The 25,848-nt window shown below is 44.7% G+C and overlaps 2 protein-coding genes across 12 annotated transcripts in view; one reads left to right on the forward strand and one right to left on the reverse strand.

The window, feature by feature from the left end:
* The window catches only part of Rau (RA domain-containing protein rau), a 29,430-nt gene extending 23,588 nt beyond the window's left edge, over nt 1-5,842 (forward strand). The window contains exons 3-6 of the mRNA XM_076428956.1: nt 1,987-2,243; nt 3,079-3,142; nt 3,253-3,501; nt 3,671-5,842. Of these exons, the coding sequence (XP_076285071.1) occupies nt 1,987-2,243; nt 3,079-3,142; nt 3,253-3,501; nt 3,671-4,024 (924 nt within the window). The 3' untranslated portion in view covers nt 4,025-5,842. The remainder of the gene's footprint in view (nt 1-1,986; nt 2,244-3,078; nt 3,143-3,252; nt 3,502-3,670) is intronic.
* Ca-beta (Calcium channel protein beta subunit) overlaps nt 5,688-25,848 on the reverse strand; it is a 96,675-nt gene continuing 76,514 nt past the window's right edge. For 4 of the 11 annotated variants that reach the window (XM_076428939.1, XM_076428942.1, XM_076428946.1 and 1 more), the window contains 8 exons: nt 24,915-25,034; nt 24,288-24,498; nt 22,115-22,212; nt 20,502-20,638; nt 20,043-20,208; nt 19,611-19,971; nt 19,155-19,193; nt 5,688-14,221 (listed from right to left, as the gene is read on the reverse strand). In XM_076428939.1, the coding sequence (XP_076285054.1) occupies nt 14,073-14,221; nt 19,155-19,193; nt 19,611-19,971; nt 20,043-20,208; nt 20,502-20,638; nt 22,115-22,212; nt 24,288-24,498; nt 24,915-25,034 (1,281 nt within the window). In that variant the 3' untranslated portion in view covers nt 5,688-14,072. Of the gene's footprint in view, nt 14,222-16,029; nt 16,308-19,154; nt 19,194-19,610; nt 19,972-20,042; nt 20,209-20,501; nt 20,639-22,114; nt 22,213-24,287; nt 24,499-24,914; nt 25,035-25,848 lie in introns of those variants that run through there. The other 7 variants (XM_076428940.1, XM_076428944.1, XM_076428941.1 and 4 more) reach the window with 5 other exon arrangements.

Consider the following 25,848-nt stretch of genomic DNA (forward strand, 5'->3'; position numbering starts at 1 on the left):
GTTTTTTTTTTTAAATGGCAGATTAAAAAGGATTAAAAGCTTGCGTTTTCATTTCTAACACGGGTGCTTATTAATCCACCCTCGTATTTTTCATGTTTGGAGGAAGTCCGTAGAATAATTTTGTCTGGCGGAAATCCGATGCGCCGAAGAGGTGCAGCAACCGAGGAAAACAAGGACAAAGATCTCGTTGCAGGAACACCTGAGAATTCTGCGCAAACCGCATTCACGTTCGCGGGTAAGCGTATCGGAATTCCTCGCGATGAATCAGAAATCCTGATCGCGCGCCTACACACGGATTGGCTTGTTTTCACCGTGCGTCGAGGGCCACACGAATTTCGTGTATTTGAACGAGCGCCGATGTTTACGACAGCCGCCGGGCGTATACCGTACGCTTTTGTTAGGGCACTCGTCCGTTCTGAACGGAACACACGCCTCCACTATCGATTCTCGGTCGTCGTAAAACGCCACCGGGAATTCCACGACGACTGCCCGTCTAAGAATCCCGCTGTTTGTTTAGTCGGACCGCAAATAGGGAGCGATGGCGCCGAAATCGGTCTCGATGGGGTATCGGGAATAAATCGTCGAGTCGGAGATAGGACGTGTAGCCGCTTTCGGAATTCTTCACACAATTTACTACTTGTTGAACGATACTCAAACTTTGCTTTCGTTTCTGTGAAACATTGAAATCATTCTCCCCGGAGGGACGCTGATGTAAACTTCGAAGATGTACATACATTGTGGGAATGATCAATATTGCGAGAATGATTGAGGAGTTGTTTGGAGAATTGGAAAAATTCAGAATCTTTCTCCGATTGTGTTTCAATAAATTTGATGGGAGATGATCGGTTGTTTAGCAACACCAGCTCGCGTTTAATCCATCGCTGATCCAGGCTGGGATGTTTACGTTCGAGACGATTTAAGAGAGAATGTGTTCTAAGAAAGGATTAGGCGGGACGTCACGTGGGCGGAAGAATAGCGCAGGAAGAAAAGGAGAGGAAGGAAGGCGACGTCCTGTGCCTTGTCGGAGGACGCGCAATAAAAAAAATGGTAAAGACTCGGAGGCGCGACAAGAGGCTCGACAATTAGTCCATAATTAACTCGGAGACAGACGTTGGCCACGCGTGCCGCATAAAACGCTATCAACCCTTCAGATACGTTCGTGAACGAGGGGATGCGTTCACCGAAAATAAACCAGACACACCAGATCACCCCGTTCGCAGATGCGCGCGTCATGTGCGCGTGTCAAGATGCGTTTGTGCACCGGTGGTCCGTGGCATTAATAAATAGTCGATCTTCTTCCTTTTTAAAAAACACCGCCGCTTCCTTTCCACGTTTCAACCCCTCGAAACAACGGTACAGCTTGTCGTGAAACTATTAGAAAATGACAAACTGCAATTTAAGAATTATGTAATTTAATGGTTAGCTTCTTCATGTCGTGTAATGTTCAGATTTCACAAACTGTCCGATTTCTTCGACTTTACGATAGCCAGACTTTAAAAGCCGAAGACTCGGGTCTGCCCGCCACATTTGCAACTGGCACTGAGACTTTCGGAAACACGTGTAGGTCGATTTTATGACCGCAAGCTGCGCTACATCTCCAACCGTAACGACTCGCAGTGAAACACATCCACGCCACGAGCCCCGTACGTGCCGAACAATCATTTCCCCGGTGTACTTGCTGAAACCCAGCCAATCTCGTTCGGATTTTCGCTAAGCCGCTGTTACGCTGCGCCATCACGTTTCCGCGACAATACTCGGATTATCCTTTCAGTGTCATTTATGGCGTCGATATATTCCTTTGATGGAATATCGTGCGTCAAATTGGACGTCGAACGGAGATTATGGGGTTCGTGATCTGACAAATGACGAGTGTCGCGTGCCGATTACGGCAGAAATCAATCCGACAATCCCCTGACGATTAATAATTGTTTTTCTGGACTTTATTACAAGACTGGTGTTAACGGTGCTGTTCTTCGTTGATTACAGACGACGATCAAGGTGTACGCGAACTGTTTACGGCCGGACATCGAGTACAAGACTCTCAGCATCAGCTACGAGACGACCTGTCGCGAGGTTGTTCAGAACCTGCTGAACAAGTACCGAATGAGGCACCGCGATCCAAGGCTGTTCTATCTCACCATGGAGGTCACCGTGAGAAGACCGAACGTGAGGACAGTTCTTCCACTCGACGAGGATGCCAGACCCGCGGTTCTGCAATCGTGCCATCCTAGGGGCGATTCCAGGTACGTACTATCGAACTACAGAGAGCAAGCACATTCTTTGCGCTCCCCTTTCGGTTTCGGTCGGCTTCGTGATGTAATTTCAGGGCTCGCGACCGACCGTAAACGCGACTTCTTGTGGGTCGGTGAGCACGAGCCAACGAGCAACGTCCTTTCCAGTGATTCCCTTTGTTCCTCGGTTCAAGTCGTCTGGGGCGACCACGCGAGACGCCTTTATTTATGCTTGGAGAACCCTCTGCTACGGATTTTTGCTTAACCTCCTACCGCGGTTCCTCTGGCAGGTCAGGCTTGTCCTCCTTAACCCCTAGAACCTGACTGAACCTCTCTACGTGGTCTGTCCGGAAAGTATCCGACTTGATATCTCTTGTTCCACACGTTCGGTCATTATAATACCCGATGCTTACAAAACTGCGTATCGTCTTCGAATGACGGCATGCAGAGATTTGTTGCACGGGCAGGCCACTTATTACAAGGTAGCAGGGTCGGAACGAAGATATAAGCAACACGACAGACCCCGTATTGGTCCCTGAATTCGATAAAAACGGTCATCTTTGACGTTCGATAGTACAGAGCACAAATGAGGGAACAGCAAAGCTAAATGGAAGTAGAATGTTTGTGTAGGACACGTCGAAGCTACCGTCACGAAGGCCCCGAAGTCACCGATGTTTTCTTGGTGGCTCGGGACTTCCGGCGAAGGTATACGTTACGTAGACCGGCGGTGTTTGACTAGAAGCCGTAGCCCCGTGTTTTTACGTGGAAGTAGTATTCCCCGATTCCCTTTGAGCTCTCGCCGACATCCACGATATCCAGGATTCACGGATGTTTTCTTGTGTTGCAGATTCTCGTTGCAGACGCGTCGCGGCGGACTTGTCAAAATATACGACAGCGCGCTCATGTCCGGGGTAAGTCACGCGTTAAGTTCCCTTTCAAACATCCCACTCCCTCGCAAATTGCTCCGCCTTTTTAGTTTGCCAACTCTGCGACAAGGTGATAAATGAATTCCCTTTTGCAGTCAAAGTACAAGAGTCTGCTGATCTCCGAGCAGACCACCGTGGACGAGCTGATCCAGATGCTGTTGAGCTGCTACAGCTCGAAAGAACGAGTCGAGCAGTTCTCCTTGTACGAAGTCTGCGAGGGGGAAGAGTATCAAAGAAAATTACACCCCGACGACTCACCCCTGAAGGTGACGCAAAGATGGACCAGCGTGGACCGTCATCTTCGTATCAGGCGCAATCCCGACTACAATCCTCATCGAAGAAAAGTTAGTTCTTCTCACGCGTCTCAAACAAAAGCATTCTCGGATCTCTCCCGCGGAGACGTCGAAACGCAATTACGCGGCGCATCTCTCTGCGCGTCATCCGTCGTCAGAATTATTCATATAAGAGTATAATAGAAAGTCAAATTCGTTACACAATCGTCGTTGTTTGCAGAGTATGTGGGCGTCCGACTCGAGCATCAGCGTGGCCATGTCAAGACTGAACCTGCACGGCAACCATCAGGCTCACTACAACCAGCACCACGACAACAACAATCATCTGTCGTCTTATCACAAGGAACCGGCTACTATCAACAACAATAATATCCACAAAGTGGACAATCATCATCTGTCTCTCGGTTCGCTGAATCAACAGTCTCGAATCGTCGTTCCTCACGCGACACAGATGCCTCAGGTGCAAGTGTCTCGGGTCCAACAATTGGCACAGAGTGTACCCTCGACGCCGTTGACGTCGAAACACGTCACCGCGTCCTCGTATGCGGATTACGAGAACTATCTGTTCATTTAGACGCTTCGTGAGCATCTGCGAATGAATTTTGTCTAGTGCTACTTAGAACCCTAACCCCTATGGTTAAGGGACTAGACTCGTTTCCAGGATTGCAAGGATGTGAACGTAAAAATAGGACTTTTGAGATTGCTCTTTTATCTAGCGCTTCTGACTACTGAAAAGCCCCATCGCCCGCATTATTGAGAAATTTGAACGCGCAATCCCAGAGGCTTGCAATCTTGGAAAAACGAGTCTACCCCCTATGCAAACAGCTTTGTTACTCGTAGTGTCTCGAGATGCTGAAGCTGTCGAAAGATTTGGTGTTACCTTCATCGTTGCGTCGGCGCGTTGGACAGTATTCGATGGTTCAGTGCTAGCATGTTCGAAGGAGTCGATGATTTGAGATTATTTATTGCTGCAGCTATGTAAGCTTGGCAGAGGGTTCGCGTCCAGGCTGAACCGCGTCGGTTAAACAGAACAAAGAGAATTTACGATCATAGTCAATAGCGAGGAAAATTGTACCAAAGGTAGACGTACGGAATTTTAGGTTTATAGTGCATTCAGAAGTATATGTGTAAATGTTCTGCGTTTAGAGAGGTATTCTAAGAGAGTTCAAACATAGTTGGGGATCCATTGGTGTCGATCCTTGACCTTGATCCTTCGAGACTCGCTTGATGTTTTTACATTAGGGTGGACCAAAAATAAGTTCCGCCTTTATTTTCCAATTTTATTCGATGTTTGCACGATTTAAAGTGATCTCGAAGGATCGAAAGTGTATTTAAGTAAACTGCATTTAAACGAGACGCAAAATACGTTTATTATTTATTTCTAACATCTGTAAAGGCGTTTAGGAGGTCCAAGAGCTTCGATGTTTAAGTTATTAAGCGAGTCCTGTATGTAAATTTCGTCGTGCAATCCGATTAAACAGGACTCGAGCTCGTGTACATAGAGATGAAGAATAAGTGACGAGTATTCGTGTGTGTTTGGCGATCAAATCGTGTTATAAATTACGAATACGAATATTCATTTCTTCCTTGAATATTACCTTGTTTCTTCCTGTTTTCGCTGGCATTTCAAGATGGAGCGTGTTATATTTTTTTACGATACACTGTATATAGACACACCGGGAACGTTCTCCGTGTTCGATCGCGTTTTGTTCGAATTAAGGTTGGATCCATTACCAAAGATTCGGTACGATACGTATATTATGTGAGAGACCTGTTGATTCAACGTTGCGACAAAACGCGTGCAAAAAAGGAACGGGGGAACGTTTCGAGAACCATCGTTGTTCTCGATGATTTTTCTTGATTGAATTCGACCGTCACGGGATCGAGACCGTCGAGATCGACGTGACCTACCAGCAACTGTAACAAGTACAATGAATCTTGTATTATCGTAATACGACACACAGTAGAGTGTACATATCCTTTTGTATCGTCGTTTATAATTCACAGAAGAAAATATCGTTTCACGTGGCTAAACCTCGTTTACTTTCTTTCAACCTCATCGTATCGAAATAGTTTATGCGTTAAGATTAACCGGCTAAGTGTACCGATACATAGTGAAATAAAGAAAAAGTCTGCAGCAAGTGCATTTCTCATACGGCAACGATGTTTGCGTTTAGTATATTCTTTCTTTCTTTCTGTTCGAATCTTAAAGACGAAATTATAAAATAAATAAGGCGTTTGTCGTGTGACGATAAAAATTTTATTTACAAATGCGACAAATATAGGAATTTTGGGCACCAGTGACGTATCGGAGAGAAACGAGCGGTTACGATTGGTCGATTATCGGATCGCTTTTACTTTCAAACATCCCACGCCTCCAGAGTCTTGTTACCACGAACTTGGATCCCGGCTTTGACAATATCCGAGATCGCATATTATAATGAAACGTTCTCGACTGGTCGCGTCACGTTCTCTCCGTGAGATCACTGATAGAGGAGAGAATCACTGAGATGTAACAATAATAAACTTTACATTAAATACGATTAGAATCTAGCTATTTTGTAAGGGCTATGCGGAGTGTTACAGTAATAGAAATATTCGCTTCTCCAAGGAAAAAATGGGGGGGAATAGGGTTTCTCTTTTTCTCGTTAATCCGGGGATATTCTCGGGGAGAGGGAGGGGCCGTGTCTTGAAGGGTGGGAGGATCGGGCAAGGGGCGGGGGGTGGGAGAGGGGAAATATACTTTTTTTTCGTTTTAAGTTTCAAAGGATAACATCACAGCATTGACATATCAACATCGAAACGATCGGAGCATCGCGCCCGTCGAGAATCGTCGACGAACTGCAAATTCGAATTCGAAGCTTTCTCGCCTGTTGAAGTTTCGTTAAAGATTATTGTCGTCGAGGAACTCCCTGGGGCGCGCTGCCACGCTCGTAGCACTTTTCATTTCTGCTATAGAACAATTTACAACATCTCGTTAATTAATCGCCTCAATTCCGTCTCTCCGAACAACCGTAGCTCGCACACACTGAACCGCGAATCGCAATCTGTTTCGACCCTCTCTAAAACAATCTCTCTGTGCATTCCGTGCGTCTCCCTTTCTCTCCCTCTCTTTCGCTCATTTTTTTTTTTATTTGTCAACCAGTCACTCACATGTGCTCCGTTTCGCCCCGTTCATCCGCAGCGCTCAGTTACAATTAGATAAACCGTTAATTCGAATAATGGCGATGCGATACAAACATCTCTCCGCCTTACTTTCTCTTGCCTGAACAATATACACACGCGCGCATTCTTCGCCGACGCATTCACACGCTCCATCAATCCTCCGCACAGTGCAACAACAATCAAAGAAAATTCGCTCGAAGACAACGAATAGATCGCTCGGTCGTTTCGATCGCGCGGCTGAGCCTCGATTTATCTTCGCTCGTTCGGAATCTTTTTGTTAGAGGCGCAGGTGTATACCGTCGTAATGTAGAACCATCGAGGCCAGCATCGCGAGAGAATAATAATAGACAATATACACAGGGGAAAACCTTTGATCCAACGAACCAGCCGCAAAAAAGGAAAAAGAAAATCATCACCGAGGACACGGTGCGCGCCCGCTATTCTCAAATTTCGCGCCGCTCGCGCTCGAAGCGCGGGAATTTCGAACGACTCGAGTATCTCGACGGGCGGCGGGACTTCGTCCTCGGAGCGACGCCGGTTGATTCGAATCGACGATCGTTCTTTTCTTGAATTTTCCTTTTTCTCGTTTATTAATTGGGACGGCGTGACAAACAGCGACTTTGCCGATCGCGAGCGTCAACGGCGTTTGACGAGCTCGTTTCACCGGCGATCGAGATTGCGAAACATCGTACAAACTATGACCGCGCGTGGTGTTTGGAAATCGAGAAAGAATCGTTTCGCCGTTAAATATGAAACGCATGCATCTCTAGCTCTGCCTAAGGATCTTTCCTCTAACGACTCTAACCATCTAAATAAGTAGTTAACTCGTCTGGAAACTCGTTATCGTTCTTCTCCGGCTGGAAACTGCTGGCAACCCCGAAATCTCCACAAAGCAACGCACGAAACATTTTCAGTTTCATCCATATTTTCATTTTATCCGATGTTCTAAGCAAGTGTACATCAAATTACAACTGCAGCAATGGAGAACAGATTTAACCCTTGTGCACTTAGCATTTAGCCTTTTTGTATTTAACATGTTTGCAGAAAAATTCTCTATAAATTAATACATTTATTAGCGTGTGAAGAATGGACATTCAGAGAAATTTTGTAATAAAATTGTTGAAAGAAACCCGATTCACTACACAAGGGTTAAAACAGCAAATTTTGTTGTATCTAGAATGGAGAAATGGATGAGTGCTCCTTCTTATTTTCGAGTTTGTGGAGATTTTGGGCTGCGTGTGATGCTGTTCGGACAGGAAAGCAGGAAACCGATGCAGGAAACACGTGCCAATGATTCTCGTGTCCGTCAATTCAGGCAATGTTCACGATCATCGAGTCAAACCGACAATGGCGTCCGCGCAATCCTAGCGTCGCTCAAATCTCTCTCCTCCGTATTATACATACTTTCAAAACCACATTATACCGCGGCCAACAATATTATTGCGAAAGCCTTAAGGCTCGATACAAGGACAGGCGTTTCGCGATATTCTCTAAGCGTACCGAGACTGTCCGCATCGACGACGTAAGACAACAATGAGACTTTCCAGTCCCATCAACGTTTTCAATGATTTCCCAACAATGATCAGTCGATGCTTCGGTCCCGTTTTGGACCTTCCAACCATATGGGGTTGCGTTCAAAGGAGGGCGTCGGTCGTCGCGACGCCATAAGCGGCTAATCAACAACGTTCTCACGTGCACACGGTGCAAGCCGACGAATCAACTGCCACGTAATTAAAGATCGATTCGCGCCCCTGTACAATGAACATACGCGCTCGAACACCCTTAAAGGCTCACCCTCGCTTCCGGCCTTCTCTTTTTTTTTCGCCTCCCTTCTGCTCTAGATCCACGTCGCTTCACGTTAGTCTTCAGAAAATTCGATTGTGTTCCCGATTGGACTTTCAGCGTTTCTGACCCGCGCGAACAGCATTATTCCACCATTGCGTTTAACATTTTTTTTTCTGAGAAAACGAAGATTCAAAGTTTCCTCGTCCCGCCTGTCGATCTAGAAAGATGTCGAACGAGTCTCTCGAATGATCGAAAAATTACTATTACACCATTGTTAGTCTGTTTACGGAGACACTACGGAGCTTCACGTATTCCGAATCGCCCTCGATTTAAGCTACGACAATTTCTCCGTTTTAACTGATCGCTAGATTCTCTGTTCTGACTTTTAATTAATTCAGCGCGCTAGTGTCTGTTTTTTTTTTAATTATTTCGGACGTTACAGAGTTGAACGCTACTTGATACACCGAAAAACGAAGAACGGACCGACTGGGAGCCGCTAAAGTTCTGTTGTCTAAACCGAAGTGTCAAAGCCGACGGAGATTCTCGCTGGTTTGTCAGCTTCGTGTCGTCTACGTAGATCGTTTCCCTAAATGTCAAAAGGAGATTTTCGACGGAACCTCTCGTGTGGAATAGTTCGCGTGACGTTCGTCGTGTACTCGTCCTATATCGCTGCTTCACGACTCTTACAAAATATCGTAAAAAATCGTCCGACTGTCTAAAGTAGCTTGCTCGCCTGTCATCGATCGATCTTGATCACGTTGGGTCCGTCCAAAGAGAGAAATTGCTCGTTTCACGGTTGCCCTCGAAGAATTCCGTGAAAATCAACAAAATCATTCGTTCGTCTAAAATCCGCTCGTTAGGAGAACAATGAATCGGACACTTTCTTCGCAACACAATCGGCCATCCGTCTCTACCGTTTTCTCTTTCTTCCTAAATTGAAAACAAGTGAACACAATGCGAGCCTGCAGTTCTCTTTGCCGCGTGAAACTGCGAAATTTGCATGGACATCCGCGGTCGGATAATCGACGGGACGTCCGGGCAACGTCGTGAGCGTGTCTTCTCGCGAATCCAAGTCCGAAAGAAACTGTAGCCAGCCACATGTCTCCGCTGTACACACTCGAGCAACAATCCGGGCCGTGACAAAACGCGAACGCGCCGGAAAAAAACTTTCACCCGAGCCGGACAAAAGGGCGAACGTCGGTCACACAGAAGTGGAAGCGTGAGTATCTTTAAGTAGAATCGTCACCAGTGATCGTGCATGCAAGTTTTTTGGTTTTTTCTTTTAATCGTTATTATTTCACCTAGTATGTACAAAAGTTGGCTGCGAAAGGATTTTACAGTCAGCGACCGCTGCCCCGGACCGATCCGGTTCCGGGCAGAAAATCGTTCCTCGCGAAACTCGATCACGAAAAAATTCATCCTCGTTTCCCCTGTCTGCTCATAGATCGCGAAGCGGAACCGTCGCTCCTCCGATCATTATGTTTCTCGTCTTTTACAAAAGAAAATTCCGCCGACGCAAAATTAGGAAACTGCACACACGCCGCGCTAAGGAAATTTCGTTCAAGCGCGAAAATCTGCACATACATACGTTTCCCTTTTTCGGGGGCGTCGATAAAACTCGCGCGACGCCGTTCAACACGGAAATTGGAGACTGAAAGATCTCCGGAACTTATCTAGTACTCAGGACGCCGATCAAATTCATTCAACAGCTCCGTATGAAAATTCAAAGCCTAATTGTACTAGCTACGAACTAACAAACGAACAGCTCGAGGAAAATTGAATGTCAAATGTGCTAAGAAACGATAGAAAAGTTCGGCTAAACGTACGCAACGAAATCACACAACAGCGGTTCGTGTGATGAAAGCGTGTGTCGCTCGAAAGAAAGTTTTCGTACTATCCTAAACGACTGACAGGTGACAACGTTCAAAACCTCTCGGTTTGTTTCGCACGTTGCCATGCTCCTCCAATAAATTCATCGGCTTTACGTTGCCTGTGACAAATTCGCTCTACTCAAGAAACAACATGACGCGCGTGCATCTAAAAACCAATGGTACACGAGCGACCAGAAACTGCGTGTATTTAGATTCTGTAGCCGCGTGAACATGCATAGGGCTGCCAACAATATGGTTCAAACATCACTGGCAATCGAATGGAAGAGTTACAAATAGTTGGTAGAAGAAGCTACCGAAACTGTGTATGTACGCGGTACCCGCGGAAATTCGTACGGCGTTTAACCCCTAATCAAGCCTTAATTGTACGTAATTAATTCACGTAAATTATGTTACATAGGTCCGCAAGAACCTTTAGAACTGTGTCATGCTGTATCTCTAGCTAGATCTCGTAAAATAACTGCGGAAACGCGCGATTATCTGAGCGCCGCTCGGCGACCTCGACGCGGCGCGGGAGACTTCAACGCCTGCACAAGCGAGGACGTACGTACAACAAATGATTGTATTTTTTAGTACTTTTCTCGGCGAACTAAATCAAAGTACCCGCGATACTTCACCCTTCGGTACTTTAATTTATCGCTCTGCAAATACCTCTAACGTTTTACGCATGCATTTCGTGGGAACAACGAATTAATGAACATATTAACCCTTTAAGTCCCGACGGTGCTTTTTAGCATCAATTACTTGGGAAACTTATGAATAGACTGCGGATCTTTATGCAAAATAACAAATTGTCTGCATCGATTGCAAGAAATAGCAACTGAATTGAAAATGTTATCTCTTCCCTTAATGATTTGAATAGAGGAGAATCATTCGTCTACTCAATTTTGCTATAAATGCATAAAGATCCGCAGTCTACCTATAAACAATGAATTTTTCTTAATGCAGGTCTTAAAGGATTAACGAAGCGACATTCGCGGATTCGAGAGGCTCAACAACGGGATTCTCTCGAAGCGAAGTCTTCCGGGCTATCGTCAAACACCTTAGTATCTTACAAGCCTATTATATCGATATCTCAAGAGTAAAAAATGTGAAATTGTGAAAAATCTAAGCGTTAAGTTTTAACCTTACTTATCTTCTTCCAGCAAAAGATGTCCAGACAGCGTTTTTCTTTTCTGTTTAATTAGAGCGGCGTTCCATTGGGAAATGACGAGGCGGTGGCAACCCTACGCACGCGATCGACGTGGCTACGCGTGTCCGTATTAAATCGACAAATATTTTACAGTTGCATTATGCCTGTGGTGCTTCGTAAAAACAAGAGTGGATCGCTCTTACAAATATTCTTGGTAGATTAAACGTAATCCTCGTTCCCTGTTCACATCGATGAACGCGGAAAGGACTCGTTTCGAAAGGCTTCTTACAATATTTACACGTCAACTCGTCATCTATGGTAGTATCTTTTTGTTCCTTTTCTTTTCGTTTACTCTTTTGTCTGTGTACCACGATCGGAGTTTACTTGTCTCTGTCGAGTGATAAAGGCGAAAGTGTTTTCTTCGCGCGTATATACACAAAGTGTACAATCTGTTTCTCCTGTATGCGTGTATGCGTGTTTGTGTACGTGTCTCTGTGTGTTCCTCAGATAGACCCTAATAAAATGTATAAACACATCTACAATCGAAAAAACTTTCAAATATTCCGAGATATTAATTAATCTGATCCCAACCCATCTCGCCACGCACGTTTTCTTTTTTACACTTCCTCCGATACAGATTCCCTACGGGATTCTAGTAATTGATCGTGCGATCGAAGTCTAAGTAATCCCCGCTCTAAAGTCGAAGCAAAACTATCGCTGATCACTCGGCCGGATTTGTTGTAAAAGAATTAGACGAGTGTTCTCGGGTCGACAACGCTGCGTTCTCCGATCGTTTTCGCGTGTTCACCCGTTATATATCGTCTCGTCGCCGCGAATCCATCGTTTACCTTAAATTTCGAGATTGGTTGGTGTCCCAACGACACTGGCCGCCGATTCACGAGATCGTCTCGCAGCTGGTCGAGCGTTTTTATCGATCGTAACGCTTCTCATGGGGGGTGGGTTTTTTTTTTGTTCTTGGGGCCCGGGAGGAGTCAGCGCAAAAATTGAGGCCCCAGGGCTCTTTCTTTCTTTCTCTCTTCCTTGTTCTCTTTCTCCCTTGTCTCGCACGCATTCTCACTGTCTCTCATTCACCCTGATCTCTTTCTCTCGCACTTGCACACGCTCTCAGTCTCTCCCTCTCAATCTCTCGAAAGTATAGTACTTTTGTTTGTTCTCACGTGATTATCTCGTGTCTTTTCTCTCATCTCGTTCAGCTGGTTCCGCGAATGGGGGTTTATCCTGTGCGTACCGCATTGACAAGGACATTCAATGATCTGTGTGTGTTTCAACCCGACCATCGCATGCGGAAATTCCTGTTGGGAAAAACGTCGGTGAAAGTTCTCGAGCGACTACACTCGGGGCTACTGATCGTCGATGACGTCCGTATTTGTTGTCATTTCTTTTTCAAGAAGTACAGAAAGAAGCATCCGTATACTGGTTACGAGACTACTTGGACAGTACTACGGCTCTATTTCGACGATGCTCGCAAAATGATAGGGTGAAATCAACTGATCGTCTACTTAATGATATTCTAATCGAAAAGGAACAAATGGGAGACTAAGTTTTTTCTATTCTTACGTTCCTCCGAAGCTCGTACACCTTGTCCGAGGACAAGTGTAACGTGGGTAGCGTGCAACCGACTTGAAACAGTTCGAACACAGTACAGATCTATACACTATCCTTGAAAGAAAGAAACCAATCGGTTAGATCCTACAGAGAAGAAACAATGAAATCTTTCGGACAATGAAACGGGAGCCCAACTAGGGGTGTACTAATCGGGAGCTTACGCGCGGGCGCGTCAGGGTATCGTGCACGTTTTCGACGACTAGATCGGTTACGACAATTTCATACGAGCCAACAGTGGCGGCAATTCAATCAAATCATTCCCGGTAACGAACGGTAGCGTAAAATTACTAGTAGAAATTCTCGAAACGATTCAAAACCAAAAGACAATTTCTACAAAAATCAAAAGCCCTTGCCCTACAATATCGTGTCAGACGAAGATTCTGAACAGATTCTAATAAATATGTATGTTATTCATAGACAGCGGATCTTTATGCAAAATAAAAATTTTTTATGTGAATTACAACTAAGTAGAGTGAAATAGAGATTTATTTCCTCTCTCACTATGTTCAGTTGGTTGAAAATAGTGTAACAGTATCTTTAAATTTTTAAATTCTTAAATTACGCCTACTATGTTTTGCCATAAATGCACAAAGATCCGCTCTCTGTCTAGTTATGAATGTCCTTTAAACCGGAATATATTAAAACTCCTCTTTGGAGAACATATAGTCATACAATAGATATGAATTTTCTCCTGTTTAAGCATTGAAACCGCCAAATAAATCGTAGGGCGAGAGGTTCAAGGTAAATTTTTGGAATTGTTCGGTATCGTTAGGTAGCGAGTCCGCTACCGTTTGTGTAGGGTGACTAGCGTAACGATTCGCTCGTGGGTAGCGTGACCAGGTGGTGGAACGGTTTTTACAGGTAGCGACAGGAAAGAAACCCCACTAACAGACCAGAGCGACATCTCGCTAGGGTAGCGTAAGCAATTCGTACGTTCTGTAGCGTACCAGGAGGCGACCCCACTAAAGAGCAGTGGTGCGCAGGTGGGGACAGCGCTGTAGCGACAGGCCCCGGGGCCCCAGCTCCTAAATGCCGTTCGATGTGCGCGAGTCCTGTTGCTGGCGACGCCTTGATTCACTCCCATTGTCGACGCCACCAACGTACGGTTCCTCCTCGGTGCCATAGTATCTTCGAGATCCCTCGGCCACGTGTCCGCCGCTGTACGAGCCCGGTCCTACATTTCAAAAAACACTCGTTTAGTCCCCACTCGCGATCAAAGACAACCTACAATCCTCGCCTCTGCTGACTTTACGATACTCGTTCGACTTTGGTCGCAGAAGCCAGGAGACGTTGACTGTTCGGAAGTGCTGAATTCGAAAGACTGTCTCCTATTTTTCTCTACTGTGATCCATACTTTAGCTACCGGAAGCTTTATGCAAAATAAAAATTGTCCGTATCGATTGCAAGAATAGAAACATTGTTTATTTGTTATAATCGACTATGAAATAACTACCGGTGGATAAAGTGATGAAAAAGATGTATACTAGTCTTTCGAATTGTCTTGTGTCGCAAGCTCGACGACGACGTTTCATATAATCGTAAACTGCGGATCACTATGTGGAATGAGAATTTTTGAGATTCACAACGTCGCGAGCTTGCGATTTTACTGATACTTGATAACATTACTCAAAAAAACTATATTATAATAGATTGTGTTACTCCTTTAGTTAATATTCACTGCGAAACGGTAAGGATCAGTCCACCTATCTACGTGTCACATCTAGAAACACTGAAACACCTCACTCAACAAGTGCATGCAAGCTAGCTATGCAAAAAGAAGATGAAAAAAATTGATGAACAATGAAAAAGAAACACGCTGCAAAGACGGTCCGACGTTCGAGCTTCCTTCTACGCAGAGATCGAGAAGTGGAGAAGTTGAACGATATACAGTTCATCCCTCGAGTGGATCATCTTCGCGTTGACGAAAAATATAAAAGAAAAAAATCAACGAAAGGGACTTGTAGACTGATCGTACAAAACAAACGTCCCAAAAGGATCACCGAGGATCGAACGATCCTCGTTATCGAGATGGGTCCCGATCGATCCAAAACATGTCTCCTCTCGACTACGTCGTTAATGTCGAACTTAGTTAGAGGCTAGTCTATCAACCTAGTCTATGTGAGAAGGGTCGGTGAAGGGCTGGCGAGAACTGAGAACAAAAAGAAAAATAAAGACGACCGAAGAAGTCAAGTTCTAGTGAGATACAAAATTTCAATTAATAGAATGGGCCCCTGACGATCGCTTTATGATTAACCTGTACAGCGTTCAGCCCCTAATTAATCAGTTTCCACTTTTAGCATGTTCACCATTTTACCATATTCACTAACCCTTTGCACTCGGAACTATTATATTTCAGCTGGAAAATTAAAACATTCCTTCCGATCGAAAATATTTCCATTCCCTGTGACTTTTGAAATTTTATTCATAGGAAATTGGTGTAATACCTCATACAATACCTAAATGTTTAGTAATTGATTAGTAGACTGCGGATCTTTATGCAAAATAAAAATTGAAAGTAGAAACTAAATTGAATGTTATTTCTTAGAGGAGAAATCATATATTGACATCTTCAATTTTTTCAATTTCTCGACAATTCTGAGTTTCATCTTCTCAATTTTCCAATAAATGCATAAAGATCCGCAGTCTATTGATTAGATACCGATATATTTAATAATGTAAACAATATTTTGAAGAATGGTACAGCAATTTTTAGTGATGTGCCTCTCTCTCTCTTTCTCAGAGTCCCCATTCGAGTGCCAAGGGTTAAAGTACAGCTGAAGCAAAAAGTTTGCTACAAAAACAATCAAGGAAAAATTGTCAGCGGCGCAGGGGTGAAGACTGTACAGAGTGGGGAGGGTTTTAGGCGGTGAACAAAGTAACCAGAAACATTAAATCCGTCTGTTTGGTGACGAGAAACAGGTAGGTCCCGTTCGACGGGTCCATGCACCAAACGCGTCAGTACTTACTACGCGGCCCCATAAAGTAGGTTTCCCTATTTACACAGTCTCTAATTCTCTGAACCTCACCTCCCCCGTGATTAGGGGAGGACGGACACCCCTGTACAATTCACCGGGGGATGTACACGCCGTGAAATCACATCCGCGGCGAGGATGGAGGAGGTAGCGGAAGAAGCCGGTCGTTCTTAGGTCGTCGAGCGAGCGTGTTCACCTAACTCGACTCTCTCTTGCCATCGTCACCCCGGCCATAGGAGAATTGGCCCTGTTTGCGGATCACTCCCGTGGCAGCCACCGCCTCCACGGCTTTTACACGTAAACAGAGACAAAACATCGGAGTCAGAGCTCGTCGATAATCCCGCGGCCACGTGGCGTCGATTTTCCGCTTTCTATCAGACTCGCGATTTTCTCTAGCCCAGAGACGTTCAATTAATTCCATCTCAACTCTTCAGGCTCCGAGTTGCAACGAAATTGTGACTAGATTCCCAATTCGCAATTTTTCTAGACGAATTTTAAGAAACTCCAATCAAATAAAATCTCATTTTCCGTGGTACTAGCCTTTTTAGATCTGATAAAAAATTAAGATCGTACTAAATTCTATCGTATTTGATATCCTAGCATTTTTTGAAAATTTTCGAAAGCCATAATTGCATGAAGAGCCGCAAGTATTGTTATTAAGCATTGTGAACTGAGTTTTACGGAGTAGGTTGAAGATCTCTGCGCTAGCCCCACGTTGCATCCGAATGCATCATAGACGATTAAAGACGAAGGGACAGGTTTCTGGATGGAAAGTCTATTGGCATCCTCGCGAGCGCGGCAGCTGTGACTTGTTAGTCTTGCTTAGTACGGGAACACGCGTGGATTGACGAGTCCGACTCCCAATTAGTGGATTGTGGTCGAGCCACCCCGATGGAAATTTGTTGAAGCCTGCAGCGGACTCTGTTAGTACATTTGGAATTGTTCTTCCCGGAGTTCCTTTATTATCATCGAGCAACAACGATGTACTCTCTGATTCCCGAATTATTCTCGATATTAAACTAGCTGTTAGAGAATTAAAACACCGAGACCAATCAAAAGTGACAGCGAACGGTATATACACTACCGGCCAAAAGTTTCGGAATGCTCGGAATGCACTTTTCTATAAGGGACATCTCTCTTTGGCAACTTCTACAAGAACCATGGAAAAATATCAAATTAGAAGCAATGGAAAAACCAATTGACAGAATATCCTGAATATAGAATAAAATCAACTCGGTTTTTTAAATGAAAGAGCAATTCGAAGAAAGATACGCATTCCTCGATAAAAGAAAAATAATATTATAGAAAATGTAAAACATACTGCGCGTAAGTTTTTTGACAGATAAACCTTCCTCGGTTGCTTTAAGGGCATCCAGTTTTTCTTATAAACATGTTGTTTCTCTGAATTTACGCCCTGATTCGAAACTTTTGGCCGGTAGCGTACACGAAGCTAAAATTGAATTGGAGAATCGATCTAGTGCAATGGTGAGGTCGAAAATGACAGAACGGTACACTCTTTGAATTGCGAATTATTCTTGACGCTATTGTTAGGAAATTAAAAGCACAGATGAAACGTGACGGTGGATACAGAGAATGAGGATTGAAATAGACAATCGATCCGGTGCAGTGGTGGGTGAAGTAAACGTGCGTCGATGCAGAAAGTTAACATGTACGGATGAGATTATCTCGTAGGAAGCGCCATTGGTTTAGACATCGATGACTTCTTTGGAGAAACGATTTCGAATTGATGAATGCGACGAATCCACCCGAGTGAAAAGACAGCGGGGCAGCGTGCATGAGATGCGATGAGATGAGCGCGCGGAAAAGAAAAATTATGAATAGAACCTCTCGTTCCCGTTCGAGGCGAAAAAGAAAAACACTGATGTCGAGGATGATGAAACAAAGAAAAGAAGACGAGAGATGTTCGAGACTAACAAGAGCAACCGCGGCGCCATTGTTTCGCCACGGTCGACAGTTTCGAGAACCGTGCTGTGTAACGCTGAAAAGAAAATTGGTTACGGCGGTGCTGCAAGTTCCGCAGGTTCTGCAAAGTGCATCCAAGGTGGGACGTGCGTCACATCGAAATTACCGTGATCGTAATCGGCAGGCCGGGAAGTAGCATAGTCTTCCAGCGTTCTAGAGGGTAACGCCTCTACATTCTACCACGAATGCATGCAAACGGCTACGTGCAGCTAATGACAAAGGTGTTGTAGCGTGTTTCATTACTAGCTTCGAATGTCGGCCGCGCTCTAAGTACAGTAAAGTCGCGATTTCTTTCCCATCGCCAGTTCCGAGCAGGGAGAGAACTCGTGTAATAAACACTATTTTTTTATGACTTCGTCGATCGCACAAAGTACAAAGGATGCCGAACGTAGGAAAGGACGCTGCTATTCCTTGCGCCCGAAACTTTCATCGTCAATTCAACCACTAAATACAGTTGAAATTATAATACATCGTGTTTAGTGTAATTTTAATCAGAACAATGCCACAAATAAGTTCGTGAAAGTCCCATAAAAATAATGAAAAATAAAGAAGTTTTGTAATTGGATTAGTAGTAGTGGTTCACACTGTTTGTTTGCACTGCTCGGAGACCGAGGCAGCTCGAGCTTCGCGGCCCCTGCGGCGTTGCCCCACAGTGGAGTGGGTAGGCAACGGAGAATTATCGTGGAGGCTCTCAGGGATAAGAATCGCGACTTTACTGTATTAGGTTGTCAAAAGTTTCTTTCGCAATGCGTACATTTAATATTGTTACATCACACAAGTATATACAAACAACGTGATCATCTGTTTATTAATTTTTCATTACTTGGTAATAAAACGAACTGGAAACGGACTTTTGAGATAACCTAATACCTGTAACAAGATTACATGTACGCATCGCGAAAGAAATTTTTCTGACAACCTATTATGACATAATGCATAATAGAAATGGCGGCAAGAACAGCGGGGACGGGGGACCGACGCGACTACTTTGTCAGACAAAGAAGAAAGTCGCGAAGGTGGTTCCGGGCTTTCGAATCCCCTGGGTCTCTCTACGGATGCGGATGTTCACAAAGCTGCGCGAACACGGTGAGAAACTCGAGGATGGGGAGACGCGTGTAACAATGTTGCGCTCGAAGGAGAAGGTTGGGTTACCTCTTGGCTCGTGGCCGTAGGAACTCTGGCGACGGGCACCTGAGGGGGCAACAAGAAAGTGTCAAGTGTTAGTTGACGGAATTGGGGCTCGTTAGAGTTTCGAGTGAGCTTAGAGTACCTCGACCCAAGCCGAGGCTGGCAGAGGGTAGGTCTGCGACGAGGCTGTGGGGACCCGCGAAATAAAACGTATAATATCTTCTCGGTGGATCCCTGTACACATACTAGGTGTGCGAACTAGTTCGTGGTCCTCGGAGTTAATAAATCGCGGTCTCCTCTCTTCTCTGAAGTCTTTGTTAGCGGCCACGAACTAATTTGTACACCTTCAAAGCTGCCAAGTGCTGATGTAGCGACTCCATTCTCCGCGATAATGAAACCCACGTGAAATAATAGTACTTCGAAACATCCAGCTAACCCGATCGACGAATATGTTCGACAGCGACCTGATCGGAAAGATACCTGATGTGACGCGAGTTGTCAGCGCGTCGACCGGTGCGGGGATTGGTCGAGCGACCGTCGGGATCACCGGTGGATGCGTGGCCCTCCAATAAGCTTCCAGGTACTCGGCCACGTGGTCGCAGGCATCCTCTAATTGGTTCTCGTCCAGGATCACGTCGAACATCTCGGTAGGACAATGCGCCAGCTTCTCCGCCGCCACCATTTGTACGTTCATGTTCTTCACCTGAGACTTTCCCCGCGACTTGATCAGCCTTTGCAGCACCTTCGGCGTTGTGATCTTCAGGTAGACGATCGTCGGGGCTAGGCTGGTCTTCACCAACTGCGACGGGTGGTTTATGGTGTCGCAGTCGAGCACCACCAGCTGTGAAAAGTGATTACTGTTAAATATACCGAAAATAATAATTTTCAGCAGCGTAGATGGTGGTTTATCACCTGGAGAGTCCTGGCAAGCTCGAAGATCCTCTCGATCTCGGTCTGCACCATGGCCAAGCAGCTGTTCCTGTTGGTCGAACGATCCATGATCGCCCTTTTCGTGGGATTGTTCAACAAGGACCTCTTCGCTAACGATATATCAGCCGCTACCCTGGTGATAATTATCCTGGAACCACGAAAAATCATTTACGCCATTCTGCATAAAGATCTACTGCTTAGTGGTATCCTTAGACAGCGGATTTTTATGCAAAATAAGAATTGTCGACCCGAATCGCAATGAACTGAAGCGAAATAGAAACGTGTATTGTCTTTCCTAATATGTTTTTAATAGGTCGAAAACAATATAACAGTATTTTTAAATTCTTCTAATGTTTATACTGTTTTAAACTATACCAACTGATTTTTGCCATAATTGCATAAAATCCGCTGTCCAGTCGTCGCATTGAAATTCTCTCTCACCTGCCCTGGAACCGATGTTTCAGAAAGTTGAACAACGCCTTCTGCATCATATCCGTGACCTGATAACCCTTCAGCGAAGGCCCCACCAGAATCACCGGCCTCATGGAAGGTACGACGTCATACGGTGTAGTGATTTCCTGAAAATGGATAACGTTATCAGTGGAACCGATGACCGAGAGGAGTCCCGCTCGCCTTACGATAGTCAGCCCCAGGATAGTCTCACTTACGTAGGACTTCGTGAGCACGGAATGCAAAACATTGAAAACATTGAAAACAGTTAATGTGGCCACTCGTTTGACTCGAGACATGCGACCTACCCTCCTGCACGGCCAAAGGACCTTCCAGTTCGTTCCATAATCTCTTCGGCATCCAAAGGCGCTTTGGCCAAGCAGTATATTCGACAAACTAACGCTACCAACGACCTCCTACGAACTATCTTCTAGTCTACCGATCCAGTGAACATATTTCTCGAATCCAGAGCAAGGATTCACGGGGAAGAGGGACAGCCAATAATATCTTCGAATCCGATCTGGTACATTTGGCTGGCAGGAACCAAACGTTTCTCTTATTCGCATTATTGGAGCACGTGGCTAGTCTAACTAACTCCACATGACACTCTATTAACCTACTTGCGGTGTCCCCTGCCTGTCAGGCGTCTAAATCTTTGCTCTGGTCTTCTAGATTGCAGCTCGGAACGTCTTTGGGGATGAAAATGTGGTTCGCTTAGAACACACAGTTGGTTTAAACACTCCAAGGGTTAAATGATGCTTCCCAGAAAAGTTCAAATCGTATAGTACAATATTAGAAAAGATATCGTCTTTTTTAGAGCGTCCGAATATTAATTCAAGTAACTGAGTAAATGAGATCAACGGTCTATCGATCAACAAGTGAGTGTCGCGTTCGACCAACTGTATAAATCCACGGCAATTATCGATCGATGCTAGAAACCGCTACTCACATCGACACCTAACTGACACACAAACAAGAAAATGCGTTTATTTTCCACCTGTTCGGGGAGCAGTCATCGGGCTCGGAACGATTCAGTGCGCCAGCGAAGCGGAGGAGGAATAAGAGGAAGAAGAAGTAGAAGCGGCTCTCCTTGGTACGACAATCGTTGAAAGCACGCGCGGAAATTATTACATAAACTCGCCTCGAGAGTTACGAGGTCCCGAGTGCTCGCTCGTCGTACTTTTTCAAAAAATATACACGATGCACAGTGTTGAACAGACCCACACATACAGTCGCAGTTATACTCACAGAAATAAATCTGCTAGTCCTCGCGTGGCCCACGATATTTTCTAGCACCGACTGATAAATTTAGACACGAAAGCCTCGTCCACGTCATGGGCGTTATCGCGGGCGTACCGGGTCTTTGCCAAATCCGTGGGAAAATCTTCGTTTGGATCGTCTCCGATCGTAAAACTGGCTATACGACGCTTTTCACATTGAAAATTTCGGTCCCGATCAACGTGGACGAGACTTCGCGGTTCTCTTTGTCCAGCCGACGACTATCAAAAAGCTAGATCGAAAAGTGTAACCGGGCACGACACGTTCAAGTGTACACAAAGGATTAAAGTGGTCGCAGACACAGCGGACCCGTCGAGATCGTTTACCGGCTTCTTGAAGAACGGCACCCGCTTGTCCTTGGTCGATGGTGTAGTCAAGGTCGCCTTGCCACCCCTCACGTTGCATACACTGTCGCAGTCATCGCCTGTCGAGAAGACAGAGCTGGGATTAATCGGGTGGCACTCTAAATCCTGTGCGAAGATCAGTGTCCCTCTTTCTCTCAAGGTAGCTAGTGAGAAGCTTCAGAAAACGCGATGCAATCTAAGTACCTAGGGTAACTAAGTCGATGCACTGATCCCGTCATCACAGAAGCGACTACTAGTGCCCGGACTGATACCGAATCGACTTTTACTCCTAATTGTTTCTTGCTGGAAATACATATATTCTCTAGTGACTTCAGGACCCACCCCTCGAAGGTTCTATCAGGTCCGTCATAAGTCTTAGGACACCTCTGGTTTTTAGTAAAACTTTGGCATTTCGTATCTGTAGATTATGAACCTTTAACTCTCTATTAACTACATTATATACTACATGTAAAAATACGTCGAATAAAAGGAATAACACTTTTTGTTTGACACTTCGTTTTCGAGAACATCGAGTTTGAAAATACAGCGAATCCACGTGCATAGGAATCGTCTGACGCGTCTGACCATGATCAACCAATTCTGCTTTGCGCATATACTAAAGCACGCGAACCTGGCGAAAGTTTAAACTCGATTTTCTTTATTCTAATTATGAGAAATGGCCACCCCAATCACCAGATTTGAACCCCATAGAAGAATTATGGGATCAACTGGATAGACAGGCACGAAACTTTTGCTCTTCTTGAAAAACACATTTGTGGAATATTTTGGAACGAGAATGGGTGAAACTGTAATAAAGAAACGTGGCGGATTCTTCGATGAAAAGAAAATATAAATATTGTTTTACTTCTTGGTAAGGTTTTTGATATATAAGTGCACCATAGTTTCCTTCACATGTAAACCTTTAAATAAGGAAAAATTTGTTCTCATCCTTCAACGATTACTTCATTTTTACAGAGTTCAATACAAATGTGATCACTTATGAGCGGGAGTGTACAATTGTCCGAATTTTCTCCTTAACTCCTCTATTTTTGTAACAGTGTCTGATCCTAAGTTGCAAGCGTCGATTCGGTATCATTCCCATTACCAGCAACTACCAAATATTTTGTTATAGCGGTACTAAAGTGTGTCACGGACGTGTGTATGTGTGGGGCATGTGTCGAACTGGTGTGGTGACTAGCGATGGGCATAACCGTAGCCGAATTCGCGTGATTCAGAAGCAAAGGACAGTCGGCGCTAAGATTAAGCGTGGGTGGACCATCGAGAAGCCTTTCGAACTCTAGAAAAATGTTCATCTCTACGCCATTACAATGATCAGAAACCTATTTATCCAGAGATTCCATAAAGAATGACAGACTCCAAAAAATTTCTTGTTGGTCAACCCGACGTCAACTAAAGTCCCTATGATGCTAACTGTCTATGCCGACCATCGCTTACCGAGCAACTATTGGGCGTGCAAATTAATTGATCGCCCTGGCGATGAATCAATAGCAACAGTAAGTAAAAAGAAATTCATCAGTAGCCTGCTGATGTTGATTATGCAATTTGCAATTTGTGTAGACGAATTTTTAAAAAGTGGAATCAAATAAAATCATATTTTCAGTGGTAGTAGCCTCTGCAGGTCTGAAATACAAAAAATCGTGTTAAATTCTGTCAAATTTTGTACTCTAGCAGTTTTTGAAAATTTTCAGAAGCCATAAATGCGTAAAGTTCCGCAGTCTATTCGTCGGTTATCTAAAAGATGAAGGAGATTACTTTAAAAATGATCCGGGAACGTCTACGAATGAATTTGCACGGCCAATAAGGAGGGCAGAGATGGTGAAGGTTGGTGAGAAAGAAGCTCGCGTGTGACAGAAACGAAAGCTACAGTGTGTCTGTGTGTTGATGTTTCTCAGAGAATACTTAAGGCCGCAGAAGCGCATATAATGTGTTTCAAGATCGTTCGGTCACGGTTGTTTTTCTATATTTCTCTGATTTTTGTGTCCGGCCGGAAACGATTCCCTCGGATTCCCTTCTCTGTTTTCGCTCGTCGGGCGTCGACCGGTCGAGATGACAGGGTGTATATCCCGTACGGAACACGGGACACACCGTGACGTATTGTCGGGGCGGGGAAAGAAAGAAGGACGTGCTAGGATACCTGGTGTAGGTGGTGTGGAACCACGTGAGGGCATACCACTCTCGCCAAGGTTCCCTGAAGAGCCACCGCGCGTCGAATAAAGGCTCTTCGTGCCACGCGCAGCGCTCGCTTGCTGCCTCAGGGCTTCCAACTTCACCGGTGATGGGATGAAACCAACGTCCGAGTCTTCTTTCACGAGCCTACCTATCCACCAGTTGTTGTCGTACTTTTCCTGTACAATACGTTGATCGTTAGCTTAGAACAAGGATCAAGCAAGGATAATATTAGTTCAGGGATGATTTATGCTTGTTCAATGTCGATTATATCATCGCTTGGCTATCTGTTGCTTTTCCAAGCTGGAATTCGTCACGATGAACTCGAACAGTAGGGGAATGCTCGCGCTATAGGCTTTAAAGTTAATGCGATTGTCTAAGTAACAGGTGCTTGGAACTTTCTAGTTCGTGGGCTCGTTAAAATGCTATTTAATGGACAATGCTTCTTCAATGTGAATAAAAACATTAGATTTGAATTGAAACATTGAATTGGAATTTATAATATAATACGAATAGAGCGAATACTCTATTTATTCAAATTATCTGAATGGATCTGCGAGCACGTGTTTGTCGGAGCAGATTGCTATCTATTTACCTTGATGTGCAGAAAGTCCCGGACGTTGAAGCTGATTGCCAAGCCATGCACCGGCGAATCATCGTCGACGGATCCGTCATAGCTCACGTTGGTCCGCACTGCAAACGCTACCGGTTTCGCCTGAATAATTGAAAGTGATCTATTAATATCGTTCCGACAACCTACAATCTCGAGCTATCATTCTTGTGTCGCGTGTGAGAAATTTAAAAACATTCTCCTAAGTATCCAATACTTATGACTAGACTGCGGATGTTCATGCAGTTTGCAATTTTTGTGCAGGCATTTGAAGAAACTCGAATCAAATAAAATCGTATTCTCTGTGGTAGTAGTCTTTTTAAATCTGAAATAAATAAAACTCGTACTAAATTCTGTCACATCTTATATAAAGATCCGCAGTCTACTTATGATAATCTAGTTGATATTGGACCACCTAGAATGAACAGATAAATGCCACCGTCTGAATGTTGCCAACTATACTGTACACAAGACACATGACGTGGCAAGGTCTGTCGTAGATGATGTCGTCACAGGTATTTGGTAATGCTACGGTCCATTAAAAACGTAGCACGCGCGCAACCGTAACGTAAGCGTGAAATAAAAGGCAGTGAGATCATGGATGTCTCGTGTGTGAGGCAACTCGCCCCCTCAATAAAGAATAAGAGCGTGACAAATCGACGGAGAACTCGTCGCATTTATTACGACGATCTGCTCGTCGACGAACAGTAATGGGCGAATCGATAGCTACGAAGATTATCGTTCGGTTTCATCGATTCGCGAAGAATGAGTAGACGTTGATGAAATAAACAGCGGTTTTATCCCAATGATCTGTTAACAATTACGCAATCAATGACTCCAGGCGAGGGTGGCTCGTAATCAAAGGCAACAATATGATCGAGGCTGCGAACGCGCACAATGGATCCGCGCGTCTATCGTC

This window comes from Lasioglossum baleicum, chromosome 8 (assembly GCF_051020765.1).
Source record: "Lasioglossum baleicum chromosome 8, iyLasBale1, whole genome shotgun sequence".
In the NCBI taxonomy this organism is placed as follows: Eukaryota; Metazoa; Arthropoda; class Insecta; order Hymenoptera; family Halictidae; genus Lasioglossum; species Lasioglossum baleicum.